General features: G+C 60.5%; 1 protein-coding gene across 2 annotated transcripts in view; it reads right to left on the reverse strand.

Moving 5' to 3' along the window:
* rnf5 (ring finger protein 5) overlaps positions 1–16,528 on the reverse strand; it is a 79,827-nt gene that overhangs the window by 47,684 nt on the left and 15,615 nt on the right. The window contains exons 4-5 of one of the 2 annotated variants that reach the window (XM_041213695.1): positions 14,740–14,794; positions 12,263–12,374 (exon numbers count right to left, since the gene is read on the reverse strand). In XM_041213695.1, the coding sequence (XP_041069629.1) occupies positions 12,263–12,374; positions 14,740–14,794 (167 nt within the window). The remainder of the gene's footprint in view (positions 1–12,262; positions 12,375–14,739; positions 14,795–16,528) is intronic. The other variant, XM_041213696.1, reaches the window with a different exon arrangement.

Below are 16,528 nucleotides of genomic sequence, written 5' to 3' on the forward strand. Positions count from 1 at the left end.
TCTCTCTCTCTCTCCGGGAGGTGACCATCTCTCTCTCCCCCCGGGCGGTGACCGTCTCTCTCTCTCTCCCCGGGCGGTGACCGTCTCTCTCTCCCCGGGCGGTGACCCTCTCTCTCTCTCTCTCTCTCTCCCCGGGCAGTGACCGTCTCCCTCTCTCCCCGAGCGGTGACCGTCTCTCTCTCACTCTCCCCGGGCGGTGACCGTCTCTCTCTCTCTCTCTCTCCCCCCGGGCGGTGACCGTCTCTCTCTCTCTCTCCCCGGGCGGTGACCGTCTCTCTCTCTCTCTCCCCGGGCGGTGACCGTCTCTCTCTCTCTCTCCCCGGGCGGTGACCGTCTCTCTCTCTCTCTCACCCCGGGCGGGGACTGCCCCTCTCTCTCTCCCCGGGCAGTGACCGTCTCTCTCTCTCTCTCCCTGGGCAGTGACCGTCTCTCTCTCTCTCTCCCTGGCTGGTGACCGTCTCTCTCTCTCCCCAGGCGGTGTCCGTCTCTCTCTCTCTCTCCCCAGGCGGTGACCGTCTCTCCCCCTCTCTCTCTCCCCCCGGGCGGTGACCGTCTCTCTCTCTCTCTCCCCGGGCGGTGACCGTCTCTCTCTCTCTCCCTGGGCGGTGACCGTCTCTCTCTCTCTCTCTCCCGGGGCGGTGACCGTCTCTCTCTCTCTCACCCCGGGCAGTGACTGTCTCTCTCTCTCTCCCCGGGCAGTGACCGTCTCTCTCTCTCCCCGGGCGGTGACCATCTCTCTCTCTCTCTCTCTCCCCCGAGGCGGTGACCGTCCCTCTCTCTTTCTCCCCGGGCGGTGACCGTCTCTCTCTCTCTCTCCCCGGGCAGTGACCGTCTCCCTCTCTCCCCAAGCGGTGACCGTCTCTCTCTCTCTCTCTCCCCGGGCGGTGACCGTCTCTCTCTCTCTCTCTCTCTCCCCCCGGGCGGTGACCGTCTCTCTCTCTCCCCCCGGGCGGTGACCGTCTCTCTCTCTCTCTCTCCCTGGGCGGTGACCGTCTCTCTCTCTCTCTCCCCGGGCGGTGACCGTCTCTCTCTCTCTCTCTCTCTCACCCCGGGCGGGGACTGCCTCTCTCTCTCTCCCCGGGCAGTGACCGTCTCTCTCTCTCTCCCCGGGCAGTGACCGTCTCTCTCTCTCTCTCTCCCCCTGGCTGGTGACCGTCTCTCTCTCTCTCTCTCCCCAGGCGGTGACCGTCTCTCTCTCTCTCTCCCCGGGCGGTGACGGTCTCTCCCCCTCTCTCTCTCCCCCCGGGCGGTGACCGTCTCTCTCTCTCTCTCCCCGGGCGGTGACCGTCTCTCTCTCTCTCTCCCTCCCTGGGCGGTGACCGTCTCTCTCTCTCTCTCTCTCTCCCGGGACGGTGACCGTCTCTCTCTCTCTCTCACCCCGGGCAGTGACTGTCTCTCTCTCTCTCCCCGGGCAGTGACCGTCTCTCTCTCTCTCTCTCCCTGGCTGGTGACCGTCTCTCTCTCTCTCTCCCCGGGCGGTGACCGTCTCTCTCTCTCTCCCCGGGCGGTGACCGTCTCTCTCTCTCTCTCTCTCCCCGGGCGGTGACCGTCTCTCTCTCTCTGTCCCCGGGCGGTGACCGTCTCTCTCTCTCTCTCTCTCCCCGGGCGGTGACTGTCTCCCTCTCTCCCCGGGCGGTGACCGTCACTCTCTCTCTCTCTCCCTGGACAGTGACCGTCTCTCTCTCCCCAGGGCGTGACCGTCTCCCCCTCTCCCCAAGCGGTGACCGTCTCTCTCTCTCTCCCCGGGCGGTGACCGTCCCTCTCCCTGGGCGGTGACCGTCTCTCTCTCTCTCTCCCCGGGCGGTGACCGTCTCTCTCTCTCTCCCCCCGGGCGGTGACCGTCTCTCTCTCTCTCACCCCGGGCGGGGACTGCCTCTCTCTCTCTCCCCGGGCAGTGACTGTCTCTCTCTCTCTATCCCCCCGGGTAGTGACCGTCTCTCTCTCTCTCTCCCTGGCTGGTGACCGTCGCTCTCTCTCTCTCCCCCCGGGCAGTGACCGTCTCTCTGCCCGGGTGGTGACCGTCTCTCTCTCTCTCGCTCTCTCCCTGGGCGGTGACCGTCTCTCTCTCTCTCTCTCTCTCCCGGGGCGGTGACCGTCTCTCTCTTTCTCTCCCCCCGGGCGGTGACTATCTCTCTCTCTCTCTCCCCGGGCAGTGACCGTCTCTCTCTCTCTCTCTCCCTGGCTGGTGACCGTCTCTCTCTCTCTCTCCCCGGGCGGTGACCGTCTCTCTCTCTCTCTCCCCGGGCGGTGACCGTCTCTCTCTCTCTCCCCGGGCGGTGACCGTCTCTCTCTCTCTCTCTCTCCCCGGGCGGTGACCGTCTCTCTCTCTCTCTCTCTCCCCGGGCGGTGACCGTCTCTCTCTCTCTGTCCCCGGGCGGTGACCGTCTCTCTCTCTCTCTCTCTCTCCCCGGGCGGTGACCGTCTCTCTCTCTCTCTCCCCGGGCGGTGACCGTCTCTCTCTCTCTCTCCCCGGGCGGTGACCGTCTCTCTCTCTCTCTCCCCGGGCGGTGTCCGTCTCTCTCTCTCTCTCTCCCCGGGCGGTGACCGTCTCTCCCTCTCTCTCTCTCCCCGGGCGGTGACCGTCTCTCTCTCTCTCCCCGGGCGGTGACCGTCTCTCTCTCCCCCCGGGCGGTGACCGTCTCTCTCTCCCCCCGGGCGGTGACCGTCTCTCTCTCCCCCCGGGCAGCGACGGTCTCTCTCTCTCTCTCCCCCCGGGCGGTGACCGACTCTCTCTCTCTCTCTCTCTCTCTCCCCAGGTGGTGACCGTCTCTCTCTCTCTCCCCGGGCGGTGACCGTCTCTCTCTCTCCCCAGGTGGTGACCGTCTGTCTCTCTCTCTCTCTCTCCCCGGGCGGTGACCGTCTCTCTCTCTCTCTCTCTCTCTCCCCGGGCGGTGACCGTCTGTCTCTCTCTCTCCCTGGGCGGTGACCGTCTGTCTCTCTCTCTCCCCGGGTGGTGACCGTCTGTCTCTCTCTCTCCCTGGCCGGTGACCGTCTCTCTCTCTCTCTCTCTCTCTCCCCGGGCGGTGACCGTCTCTCTCTCTCTCTCTCTCTCTCTCTCCGGGAGGTGACCATCTCTCTCTCCCCCCGGGCGGTGACCGTCTCTCTCTCTCTCCCCGGGCGGTGACCGTCTCTCTCTCCCCGGGCGGTGACCATCTCTCTCTCTCTCTCTCTCTCCCCGGGCAGTGACCGTCTCCCTCTCTCCCCGAGCGGTGACCGTCTCTCTCTCACTCTCCCCGGGCGGTGACCGTCTCTCTCTCTCTCTCTCTCTCCCCCCGGGCGGTGACCGTCTCTCTCTCTCTCTCCCCGGGCGGTGACCGTCTCTCTCTCTCTCTCCCCGGGCGGTGACCGTCTCTCTCTCTCTCTCCCCGGGCGGTGACCGTCTCTCTCTCTCTCTCACCCCGGGCGGGGACTGGCGCTCTCTCTCTCCCCGGGCAGTGACCGTCTCTCTCTCTCTCTCCCTGGGCAGTGACCGTCTCTCTCTCTCTCTCCCTGGCTGGTGACCGTCTCTCTCTCTCCCCAGGCGGTGACCGTCTCTCTCTCTCTCTCCCCAGGCGGTGACCGTCTCTCCCCCTCTCTCTCTCCCCCCGGGCGGTGACCGTCTCTCTCTCTCTCTCCCCGGGCGGTGACCGTCTCTCTCTCTCTCCCTGGGCGGTGACCGTCTCTCTCTCTCTCTCTCCCGGGGCGGTGACCGTCTCTCTCTCTCTCACCCCGGGCAGTGACTGTCTCTCTCTCTCTCCCCGGGCAGTGACCGTCTCTCTCTCTCTCTCTCCCTGGCTGGTGACCGTCTCTCTCTCTCTCCCCGGGCGGTGACCGTCTCTCTCTCTCTCCCCGGGCGTTGACCGTCTCTCCCTCTCTCTCCCCGGGCGGTGACCGTCTCTCTCTCTCTCTCTCTCTCCCCGGGCGGTGACTGTCTCTCTCTCTCTCTCTCCCCGGGCGGTGACCGTCTGTCTCTCTCTCTCCCCGGGCGGTGACCGTCTCTCTCTCTCCCCAGGTGGTGACCGTCTGTCTCTCTCTCTCCCTGGCCGGTGACCGTCTCTCTCTCTCTCTCTCTCTCTCTCTCCCCGGGAGGTGACCATCTCTCTCTCCCCCCGGGCGGTGACCGTCTCTCTCTCCCCGGGCGGTGACCATCTCTCTCTCTCTCTCTCTCCCCAGGCGGTGACCGTCCCTCTCTCTCTCTCCCCGGGTGGTGATCGTCTCTCTCTCTCTCTCCCCCCGGGCGATGACCGTCTCTCTCTCTCTCTCTCTCCCCGGGCAGTGACCGTCTCCCTCTCTCCCCGAGCCGTGACCGTCTCTCTCTCTCTCTCTCTCCCCCCGGGCGGTGACCGTCTCTCTCTCTCCCCCCGGGTGGTGACCGTCTCTCTCTCTCTCTCCCCGGGCGGTGACCGTCTCTCTCTCTCCCCGGGTGGTGACCGTCTGTCTCTCTCTCTCCCCGGGCGGTGACCGTCTCTCTCTCTCTCTCCCCGGGCGGTGACCGTCTCTCTCTCTCCCCGGGCGGTGACCATCTCTCTCTCTCTCTCTCCCCCCAGGCGGTGACCGTCCCGCTCTCTTTCTCCCCGGGCGGTGATCGTCTCTCTCTCTCTCTCCCCCCGGGCGATGACCGTCTCTCTCTCTCTCTCCCCGGGCAGTGACCGTCTCCCTCTCTCCCCAAGCGGTGACCGTCTCTCTCTCTCTCTCTCCCCGGGCGGTGACCGTCTCTCTCTCTCTCTCTCTCTCCCCCCGGGCGGTGACCGTCTCTCTCTCTCCCCCCGGGCGGTGACCGTCTCTCTCTCTCTCTCTCCCTGGGCGGTGACCGTCTCTCTCTCTCTCTCCCCGGGCGGTGACCGTCTCTCTCTCTCTCTCTCTCTCACCCCGGGCGGGGACTGCCTCTCTCTCTCTCCCCGGGCAGTGACCGTCTCTCTCTCTCTCCCCGGGCAGTGACCGTCTCTCTCTCTCTCTGGCTGGTGACCGTCTCTCTCTCTCTCTCTCCCCAGGCGGTGACCGTCTCTCTCTCTCTCTCCCCGGGCGGTGACTGTCTCTCCCCCTCTCTCTCTCCCCCCGGGCGGTGACCGTCTCTCTCTCTCTCTCCCCGGGCGGTGACCGTCTCTCTCTCTCTCTCCCTCCCTGGGCGGTGACCGTCTCTCTCTCTCTCTCTCTCCCGGGGCGGTGACCGTCTCTCTCTCTCTCTCACCCCGGGCAGTGACTGTCTCTCTCTCTCTCCCCGGGCAGTGACCGTCTCTCTCTCTCTCTCTCCCTGGCTGGTGACCGTCTCTCTCTCTCTCTCCCCGGGCGGTGACCGTCTCTCTCTCTCTCCCCGGGCGGTGACCGTCTCTCTCTCTCTCTCTCTCCCCGGGCGGTGACCGTCTCTCTCTCTCTGTCCCCGGGCGGTGACCGTCTCTCTCTCTCTCTCTCTCCCCGGGCGGTGACTGTCTCCCTCTCTCCCCGGGCGGTGACCGTCACTCTCTCTCTCTCTCCCTGGACAGTGACCGTCTCTCTCTCCCCAGGGCGTGACCGTCTCCCCCTCTCCCCAAGCGGTGACCGTCTCTCTCTCCCCGGGCTGTGACCGTCCCTCTCCCTGGGCGGTGACCGTCTCTCTCTCTCTCTCCCCGGGCGGTGACCGTCTCTCTCTCTCCCCCCGGGCGGTGACCGTCTCTCTCTCTCTCACCCCGGGCGGGGACTGCCTCTCTCTCTCTCCCCGGGCAGTGACTGTCTCTCTCTCTCTATCCCCCCGGGTAGTGACCGTCTCTCTCTCTCTCTCCCTGGCTGGTGACCGTCGCTCTCTCTCTCTCCCCCCGGGCAGTGACCGTCTCTCTGCCCGGGCGGTGACCGTCTCTCTCTCTCTCGCTCTCTCCCTGGGCGGTGACCGTCTCTCTCTCTCTCTCTCTCTCCCGGGGCGGTGACCGTCTCTCTCTCTCTCTCTCCCCGGGCGGTGACCGTCTCTCTCTCTCCCCAGGTGGTGACCGTCTGTCTCTCTCTCTCTCTCTCCCCGGGCGGTGACTGTCTCTCTCTCTCTCTCTCTCCCCGGGCGGTGACCGTCTGTCTCTCTCTCTCCCCGGGTGGTGACCGTCTGTCTCTCTCTCTCCCTGGCCGGTGACCGTCTCTCTCTCTCTCTCTCTCTTTCCCGGGCGGTGACCGTCTCTCTCTCTCTCTCTCTCCCCGGGAGGTGACCATCTCTCTCTCCCCCCGGGCGGTGACCGTCTCTCTCTCCCCGGGCGGTGACCATCTCTCTCTCTCTCTCTCTCCCCAGGCGGTGACCGTCCCTCTCTCTCTCTCCCCGGGTGGTGATCGTCTCTCTCTCTCTCTCCCCCCGGGCGATGACCGTCTCTCTCTCTCTCTCTCTCCCCGGGCAGTGACCGTCTCCCTCTCTCCCCGAGCCGTGACCGTCTCTCTCTCTCTCTCTCTCCCCCCGGGCGGTGACCGTCTCTCTCTCTCCCCCCGGGTGGTGACCGTCTCTCTCTCTCTCTCCCCGGGCGGTGACCGTCTCTCTCTCTCCCCGGGTGGTGACCGTCTGTCTCTCTCTCTCCCTGGCCGGTGACCGTCTCTCTCTCTCTCTCTCTCTCCCCGGGAGGTGACCATCTCTCTCTCCCCCCGGGCGGTGACCGTCTCTCTCTCTCTCCCCGGGCGGTGACCGTCTCTCTCTCTCCCCGGGCGGTGACCATCTCTCTCTCTCTCTCTCCCCCCAGGCGGTGACCGTCCCGCTCTCTTTCTCCCCGGGCGGTGATCGTCTCTCTCTCTCTCTCCCCCCGGGCGATGACCGTCTCTCTCTCTCTCTCCCCGGGCAGTGACCGTCTCCCTCTCTCCCCAAGCGGTGACCGTCTCTCTCTCTCTCTCTCCCCGGGCGGTGACCGTCTCTCTCTCTCTCTCTCTCTCCCCCCGGGCGGTGACCGTCTCTCTCTCTCCCCCCGGGCGGTGACCGTCTCTCTCTCTCTCTCTCCCTGGGCGGTGACCGTCTCTCTCTCTCTCTCCCCGGGCGGTGACCGTCTCTCTCTCTCTCTCTCTCTCACCCCGGGCGGGGACTGCCTCTCTCTCTCTCCCCGGGCAGTGACCGTCTCTCTCTCTCTCCCCGGGCAGTGACCGTCTCTCTCTCTCTCTCTGGCTGGTGACCGTCTCTCTCTCTCTCTCTCCCCAGGCGGTGACCGTCTCTCTCTCTCTCTCCCCGGGCGGTGACTGTCTCTCCCCCTCTCTCTCTCCCCCCGGGCGGTGACCGTCTCTCTCTCTCTCTCCCCGGGCGGTGACCGTCTCTCTCTCTCTCTCCCTCCCTGGGCGGTGACCGTCTCTCTCTCTCTCTCTCTCCCGGGGCGGTGACCGTCTCTCTCTCTCTCTCACCCCGGGCAGTGACTGTCTCTCTCTCTCTCCCCGGGCAGTGACCGTCTCTCTCTCTCTCTCTCCCTGGCTGGTGACCGTCTCTCTCTCTCTCTCCCCGGGCGGTGACCGTCTCTCTCTCTCTCCCCGGGCGGTGACCGTCTCTCTCTCTCTCTCTCTCCCCGGGCGGTGACCGTCTCTCTCTCTCTGTCCCCGGGCGGTGACCGTCTCTCTCTCTCTCTCTCTCCCCGGGCGGTGACTGTCTCCCTCTCTCCCCGGGCGGTGACCGTCACTCTCTCTCTCTCTCCCTGGACAGTGACCGTCTCTCTCTCCCCAGGGCGTGACCGTCTCCCCCTCTCCCCAAGCGGTGACCGTCTCTCTCTCCCCGGGCTGTGACCGTCCCTCTCCCTGGGCGGTGACCGTCTCTCTCTCTCTCTCCCCGGGCGGTGACCGTCTCTCTCTCTCCCCCCGGGCGGTGACCGTCTCTCTCTCTCTCACCCCGGGCGGGGACTGCCTCTCTCTCTCTCCCCGGGCAGTGACTGTCTCTCTCTCTCTATCCCCCCGGGTAGTGACCGTCTCTCTCTCTCTCTCCCTGGCTGGTGACCGTCGCTCTCTCTCTCTCCCCCCGGGCAGTGACCGTCTCTCTGCCCGGGCGGTGACCGTCTCTCTCTCTCTCGCTCTCTCCCTGGGCGGTGACCGTCTCTCTCTCTCTCTCTCTCTCCCGGGGCGGTGACCGTCTCTCTCTTTCTCTCCCCCCGGGCGGTGACTATCTCTCTCTCTCTCTCTCCCCGGGCGGTGACCGTCTCTCTCTCTCCCCAGGTGGTGACCGTCTGTCTCTCTCTCTCTCTCTCTCCCCGGGCGGTGACTGTCTCTCTCTCTCTCTCTCTCCCCGGGCGGTGACCGTCTGTCTCTCTCTCTCCCCGGGTGGTGACCGTCTGTCTCTCTCTCTCCCTGGCCGGTGACCGTCTCTCTCTCTCTCTCTCTCTTTCCCGGGCGGTGACCGTCTCTCTCTCTCTCTCTCTCCCCGGGAGGTGACCATCTCTCTCTCCCCCCGGGCGGTGACCGTCTCTCTCTCTCTCCCCGGGCGGTGACCATCTCTCTCTCCCCGGGCGGTGACCATCTCTCTCTCTCTCTCTCTCCCCAGGCGGTGACCGTCCCTCTCTCTCTCTCCCCGGGCGGTGATTGTCTCTCTCTCTCTCTCCCCCCGGGCGATGACCGTCTCTCTCTCTCTCTCTCTCTCCCCGGGCAGTGACCGTCTCCCTCTCTCCCCGAGCGGTGACCGTCTCTCTCTCTCACTCTCCCCGGGCGGTGACCGTCTCTCTCTCTCTCTCTCTCTCTCTCCCCGGGCGGTGACCGTCTCTCTCTCTCTCTCTCTCCCACCGGGCGGTGACCGTCTCTCTCTCTCTCTCTCCCCTGGCGGTGACCGTCTCTCTCTCTCTCTCCCTGGGCGGTGACCATCTCTCTCTCTCTCTCACCCCGGGCGGGGACTGACCCTCTCTCTCTCCCCGGGCAGTGACCGTCTCTCTCTCTCTCTCTCCCTGGGCAGTGACCGTCTCTCTCTCTCTCTCTCTCTCCCTGGCTGGTGACCGTCTCTCTCTCTCTCTCTCTCCCCAGGCGGTGACCGTCTCTCTCTCTCTCTCCCCGGGCGGTGACCGTCTCTCCCCCTCTCTCTCTCCCCGCGGGCGGTGACCGTCTCTCTCTCTCTCTCTCCCCGGGCGGTGACCGTCTCTCTCTCTCTCTCCCTGGCTGGTGACCGTCTCTCTCTCTCTCTCCCCGGGCGGTGACCGTCTCTCTCTCTCTCCCCGGGCGTTGACCGTCTCTCTCCCTCTCTCTCCCCGGGCGGTGACCGTCTCTCTCTCTCTCTCTCCCCGGGCGGTGACCGTCTCTCTCTCTCTCTCTCCCCGGGCGGTGACCGTCTCTCTCTCTCTCCCCGGGCGGTGACCGTCTCTCTCTCTCTCCCCGGGCGGTGACCGTCTCTCTCTCTCTCTCTCCCCGGGCGGTGACCATCTCTCTCTCTCTCTCTCTCTCTCTCCCCGGGCGGTGACCGTCTCTCTCTCTCTCTCTCCCCGGGCGGTGACCGTCTCTCTCTCTCCCCGGGCGGTGACCGTCTCTCTCTCTCTCCCCAGGTGGTAACCGTCTATCTCTCCCCAGGTGGTAACCGTCTCTCTCTCCCCAGGTGGTAACCGTCTCTCTCTCCCCAGGTGGTAACCGTCTCTCTCTCCCCAGGTGGTAACCGTCTCTCTCTCTCTCTCCCCGGGCGGTGACCGTCTCTCTCTCTCTCTCCCCCCGTGCGGTTACCGTCTCTCTCTCTCTCTCTCCCCGTGCGGTTACCGTCTCTCTCTCTCTCCCTCTCTCTCTCTCTCTCCCCGGGCGGTGACCGTCTCTCTCTCTCTCTCTCCCCGGGCGGTGACCGTCTCTCTCTCTCTCTCTCTCTCCCCGGGCGGTGACCGTCTCTCTCTCTCTCTCTCTCCGGGCGGTGACCGTCTCTCTCTCTCTCTCTCTCTCCCCGGGCGGTGACTGTCTCCCTCTCTCCCCGGACGGTGACCGTCACTCTCTCTCTCTCTCCCTGGACAGTGACCATCTCTCTCTCCCCAGGGCGTGACCGTCTCCCTCTCTCCCCAAGCGGTGACCGTCTCTCTCTCTCCCTGGGCGGTGACCGTCTCTCTCTCTCTCTCCCCGGGCGGTGACCGTCTCTCTCTCTCTCCCCGGGCGGTGACCGTCTCTCTCCCTGGGCGGTGACCGTCTCTCTCTCTCTCTCCCTGGGTAATGACCGTCTCTCTCTCTCTCTCTCTCTCTCTCCCTGGCTGGTGACCGTCGCTCTCTCTCTCTCCCCCCGGGCGGTGACCGTCTCTCTGCCCGGGCGGTGACCGTCTCTCTCTCTCTCTCCCGGGGCGGTGACCGTCTCTCTCTTTCTCTCCCCCCGGGCGGTGACTGTCTCTCTCTCTCTCTCCCCGGGCAGTGACCGTCTCTCTCTCTCTCTCTCCCCAGGCGGTGACTGTCTCTCTCTCTCTCTCTCTCCCCGGGTGGTGACCGTCTCTCTCTCTCTCTCTCCCCGGGCGGTGACCGTCTCTCTCTCTCTCTTTCTCTCTCCCCGGGCAGTGACTGTCACTCTCTCTCTCTCTCTCCCCGGGTGGTGACCGTCTCCCTCTCTCTCCCCGGGCGGTGACCGTCTCTCTCCCTCTCTCTCCCCGGGCGGTGACCCTCTCTCTCTCTCTTTCTCTCCCCGGGCGGTGACCCTCTCTCTCTCTCTTTCTCTCCCCGGGCGGTGACCGTCTCTCTCTCTCTCTCTCTATCTCTCCCCGGGCGGTGACCGTCTCTCTCTCTCTCCCTGGGCGGTGACCGTCTCTCTCCCTCTCCCCGGGCGGTGACCGTCTCTCTCTCTCTCCCCGGGCGGTGACCGTCTCTCTCCCTCTCCACGGGCGGTGACCGTCTCTCTCTCTCTCTCTCTCTCTCCCCGGGCGGTGACCGTCTCTCTCTCTCTCTCTCCCCGGGCGGTGACCGTCTCTCTCTCTCTCTCTCCTCGGGCGGTGACCGTCTCTCTCTCTCTCTCTCCCCGGACGGTGACCGTCACTCTCTCTCTCTCTCTCCCTGGACAGTGACCGTCTCTCTCCCTCTCCCCAGGGCGTGACCGTCTCCATCTCTCCCCAAGCGGTGACCGTCTCTCTCCCTCTCCCCGGGCGGTGACCGTCTCTCTCCCTCTCCCCGGGCAGTGACCGTCTCTCTCTCTCTCCCCGGGCGGTGACCGTCTCTCTCTCTCTCCCCGGGCGGTGACCGTCTCTCTCTCTCCCCAGGCGGTGACCGTCTCTCTCTCTCTCTCTCTCTCTCTCCGGGCGGTGACCGTCTCTCTCTCTCCCCGGGCGGTGACCGTCTCTCTCTCTCTCCCCGGGCGGTGACCGTCTCTCTCTCTCTCCCCGGGCGGTGACCGTCTCTCTCTCTCTCCCCGGGCGGTGACCGTCTCTCTCTCTCTCTCTCCCCGGGCGGTGACCGCCTCTCTCTCTCTCTCTCTCCCCGGGTGTTGACCGTCTCTCTCACTCTCTCCCTGGGCGGTGACCGTCTCTCTCGCTCTCTCTCTCTCTCTCCCCGGGCGGTGACCGTCTCTCTCTCTCTCCCCGGGTGGTGACCGTCTCTCTCTCTCTCCCCGGGCGGTGACTGTCTCTCTCTCTCTCTCCCCGGGCGGTGACCGTCTCTCTCTCTCTCTCTCTCCCCGGGTGTTGACCGTCTCTCTCACTCTCTCCCTGGGCGGTGACCGTCTCTCTCGCTCTCTCTCTCTCTCTCTCCCCGGGCGGTGACCGTCTCTCTCTCTCTCTCTCCCCGGGTGGTGACCGTCTCTCTCTCTCTCTCTCTCTCTCTCTCTCCCCGGGCGGTGACCGTCTCTCTCTCTCTCCCTGGGCGGTGACCGTCTCCCTCTCTCTCTCTCTCCCCGGGCGGTGACTGTCTCCCTCTCTCTCCCCGGGTGGAGACCGTCTCTCTCTCTCTCTCTCTCTCCCCGGGCGGTGACCGTCTCTCTCTCTCTCTCTCTCCCCGGGCGGTGACCGTCTCTCTCTCTCTCTCTCTCCCCGGGCGGTGACCGTCTCTCTCTCTCTCTCCCCGGGCGGTGACCGTCTCTCTCTCTCTCTCTCTCCCCGGGCCGTGACCGTCTCTCTCTCTCTCTCTCCCCGGGCGGTGTCCGTCTCTCTCTCTCTCTCTCCCCGGGCGGTGACTGTCTCTCTCTCTCTCTCCCCGGGCGGTGACCGTCTCTCTCTCTCTCTCCCCGGGCGGTGACCGTATCTCTCTCTCTCTCTCTCCCCGGGCGGTGACCGTCTCTCTCTCTCTCTCTCCCCGGGCGGTGACCGTCTCTCTCTCTCTCTCCCCGGGCGGTGACCGTCTCTCTCTCTCCCCGGGCGGTGACCGTCTCTCTCTCTCTCTCCTCAGGCGGTGACCGTCTCTCTCTCTCTCTCTCCCCCCGGGCGGTGACCGTCTCTCTCTCTCTCCCCCACCCACTCACCCGCTCTTTGTCTGTTCTCACTCGAGTTGAAGACGGTGGTGAAGAATCCGAATGGAAAAGCTCCGATCCCAAAGGACATATGGAATCCGGTGTCTCCAAATCCCTGGAAACCCTGTCGGAGCCAAGGAGAAGAAATCACACCAGGTTCATTCTGTTGGGGCTTGCGGGAAACCCACTGTTACCTGGGGAGCGCAGAGGAGGGGGAATTAACTGGCACTGGGCAGTGGGTGGAACAGGGAACAGAGTACAGCTCCCAGTGAAATAACTATGGACAAAGGACAACGCCCAGGGGGAGAGGGGAGGTAGCCGGGGACACAGTAGAATCGTACATACATAGGCAATTTACAGCACAGAAGGAAACCATTCAGCCCATCCAGTCCATGCTGTCTCGTTGTAAAGCAGTCCAGTCAGTCCCATTCCCCCGCTCGATCCCTGTAATTCTGCAGGTTTATTTCCCTCAAGCACTCGTCCAATTTCCTTTAGAAACCTTTCATCGTTTCCACTTCCCCCACCCTCGCATCCCCCTGTACCTCTTGTCCAAAACTTTCAATCTGTGTCCCCCAGTCCTTGCACCATTGCTAATTCTAACAGACAAAGAAAAACTACCTTGTTTAAACCTGTCCTTATCTTGTCCATCTCAATCAAATCTCCCCTCGATCTCCTTCGCTCCAAGGGGAACAATCCCAGCTTCTCCAACCCAACCTGGTAACTAAAATCCCCCCATCCCTGGAATCATTCTGGTAAATCTCCTCCACACCTTCCCAAGGACCCTGACAACCTTCCTAAATGGTGGTGACCAGAACTGGACACAATATTCTAGTTGGGGCCTAACCAGGGCTTTAGAAACATTCAGCAGAACCTCCCTGTTTCTGTCCTCAATGTTCAGTTTATAAAGTCTAAGATCCCCAACACTTTGCTAACCGCTCTCTCGATATGTCTTGCCACCAAAGATCGATGCACACACACCTCCAGGTCCCTGCACACACTGTAGAATTGTGACATTCAGTCTCGATTGCTTCTTCCTCTCCCTTCTGTCAAAATGCATCACTTCACACTTCTCTGTCCTGAATTCCTGTTGCTGTTTGTCTGTTGGTTCTTCTAGCCCATGTCCTGTTGAAGGTGATTCGCATCATCCTCAATATTTGATATCATCTGCAAATTGTGAAATTTTACTTCCCCCCCCCCCGACACATTGCTGTGGGTCTGGAGTCACATGTAGGCCAGACCAGGTAAGGAGGGCAGATTTCCCTCCCTAAAGGGCATTAGTGAACCAGAAGAGTTTTTACCACATCAATACATAGTTGTCACGGTCACCATTAACGAGACTGGTTTTATATTCCATATTTATTAACTGAATTTAAATCCATGGGATTTGAACCCACATCCCAGAGCATCAGCCTGGGTCTCTGGATTACTCACCCAGTCACATTACCACTACACCACTGTCTCCTTGTGCTTGGTTTGATATTGGATTCCAATATCCAAATTGTACAATATACATATATGAAATATAACATATAAATTAATAATATATCGTATGTTTAATCAGTGACCCTTGGGGAACACCCTCCAGTCTGAAAATAGCCATTTCCATTGGCCACAACTCTGTTTTCTGTCTTTAAACCAATTCTTTATATCTAAGCTGACACTGACCCGCCTATTCTAATTTTGTTAACCATCCTTTTATGTGGTGCTTTGTTGAAAGCTTTCTCAAAATCCACACAGACAACATCAACTGCATTCCCTTCATCAACCTTCTCTTACACTGCATCAAAAATTCACTCAGATTAGTCTGACCTGCCTTGGACAAATTCATGCTGCCTCTGCTTAATTAACACAAACCTTTCCAAGCGCCTGTTGATTTTTACCTCGATTACCTGATGTTAAACTGACTGGCCTGGAGTTACTAGGACTGTCCTTACATCCTTTCTTGAATTGGAATGTCACACATTGGACACTCTCCAATCCCTCTGGCACCTTCTCCCATTATCTGGGGAAAGCTGGAAGATTATGGAAAGCCCTTCAGCTACCTCCCCGCCCCATGTCCTTCAGCAGCCTGGATGTAAGCCATCTGGACCAGGCGACTTGTCCATTCGATGCCGAGCCGGTTTTTCTCGTGGCTCCTTCTCTCTCACTTCCCACAGGATCCATGATTAAAACCAGCCAGAGTTAGAGCAGCAGCGAGGTCTCGGAGGGCTGTGGGTCAGGAGGAGATTCCAGAGGTAGGGAGGGGACATGGTAAACAAGGAGGAGGACTATAAAATGGAGACATTGCTGGACCAATGTAGGTCAGCAAGCACAGGGGTGTTAGGGGAGTGGGACCTAGTGCCAGTTTAGACGCAGGTAACAGAAGGATATACACGATGGTTGATCTAAAAATCAAAGCCATTTTCAGTAAATGGGGCAATGTGAATATATAGCTTATGCAGGAAGTCACTTAACAAGAACAACATTAAAGGAGTCAGTTGTTGTATTACCCCTCTACTCTCTGGCTCTGTTCTCTGTCCCTGTGGTCGGGGTGGAGTCTTCAATCTGTGAAAGTGAAGAGAAGGTAATTTTATAATGGAAACCACTCCACGTGTAGCAGCGCGAGTGTACAAGTGGAGCACAGAGACACGGTTCTCCAACAGCCAACCCACCCAACCCTGCAAGGAGAGTCAGACAAGCTTGGGGAGCAAACCATCACTCAGTTTGCACCTTCTCTCTAACATGACCATGTGTTGAAGCGGCTTATAATCCTAGTCCCTTTTTTGAGATCAGGTGTATTCTTTGGATGACCACTCTCACTAAGGTTGGGAAAGACAGACTCTACAGACAATTAAATGGGTCTGAAGAAGGGATCTAACAAAGGAAAGGAACAGCAGAGAACTTTACTGTCTTCCCGACTGCCTTTTTAACACGTGTTAGCTAGATTATAACAACCAAGATATTACAAGATTCCTCATCTCTCCTCAACCATGTACCTCTCCACTGAACAGTGTACAGAGGTGGGTTCTTCATACAGAAGATTGTATGAGGCAAAATATTTTCTAAATTATATGAGTCGATTAAAAAACCATTCATACAATTTACATCTGATGGTAATTCAATCACAACATTGACAGTTATAGGAAGAGAAAGTATATTCTTGTTTCTAACAGAGAATCCAGGTCTTATTAATGTTACAGAGAGATATTTAAGATAGCCACCAACATTTAAAGTAGCATTTACCATAAATCCCCAAGTAGAAAGCTACAGAGTCTAGCAAGATACCTTGATCCCAATTAAGGGGGTGGTTATTGTTGTTACACTAGAGAGACACACACTGCAGTGAATCCAACAAATCTTAAAAATCCTACTGTGTTCAATTTTTATACTGTGATAAAGTTGAGCCACCTCGTGAGCGCTAATGCTGGACAACATCCTTTGGCGAACAGGGTACTGAGTGATGCAGATGGTGACAGCGTCTTTGCTATACAATCGTCTCGAGATTAGAGCTCAGTTTCCCGGGTTCAGCTGACAAATGATGGGGGCATCCTTACAAGTCAAGGTTATTCTTGTGTTAGATCACCTACCATATCCTATGCCACAGGAAGTCGGTGTCCTTGAGCACACAGTTATGCCCAAGCGCGTTTATGAACTTCTGAACCCTTGTCCAACAGATGAACTCTGCTTTTAATTTTTATTCCCTACTTCATAGGATAATCACTTTCCTCAATCTGATAACTCATCTTATTACATCGGGATTCCTTCGGTGTCACCTTCTAACTAATTTCTTCCAAAGTCCAACCAACAGATGATTCCACAGTTCCTCCTCTGATCTTCTGTGGAACCCTCACCCCCCTCCACCTCTCCCAGCACTGAAACAGCCTCCCACCCCTCCTGAACCCAGCGGCTCTCATATCCTCTCACCAACTTTTATACAGCACAGGCGGAGGCCATTCAGCCCCTCATGCATGTGCTGGCTCTTTGAAATAAATAACCAATTAGTCCCACTCCCCCTGCTCCCCCCTCACCACCCCCCCTCCCCCCACCACCCCCACACTACAGCCTCTCCAGTATTTATCCAATTCAATTTTAAAAGGTCCCGTTGAATCTGCTTCCACCGCCCTTTCAGGCAGCACCTTCCAGATCATAACAACTCGCTGCGTAAAAAAAAAGACTGGTTTTTATTCCCTCAATTACTTTCAGTCTGTGTCCCTCTGGTTACCGACCCTCCTGCCAGGGGAAACAGTTTCTACCAAATCCCTTAAAGATTTTTAATGCTTCAATCAAATCTCCCCCTTA

Source organism: Carcharodon carcharias, chromosome 19 (genome assembly GCF_017639515.1).
Source record: "Carcharodon carcharias isolate sCarCar2 chromosome 19, sCarCar2.pri, whole genome shotgun sequence".
Lineage (NCBI taxonomy): Eukaryota > Metazoa > Chordata > Chondrichthyes > Lamniformes > Lamnidae > Carcharodon > Carcharodon carcharias.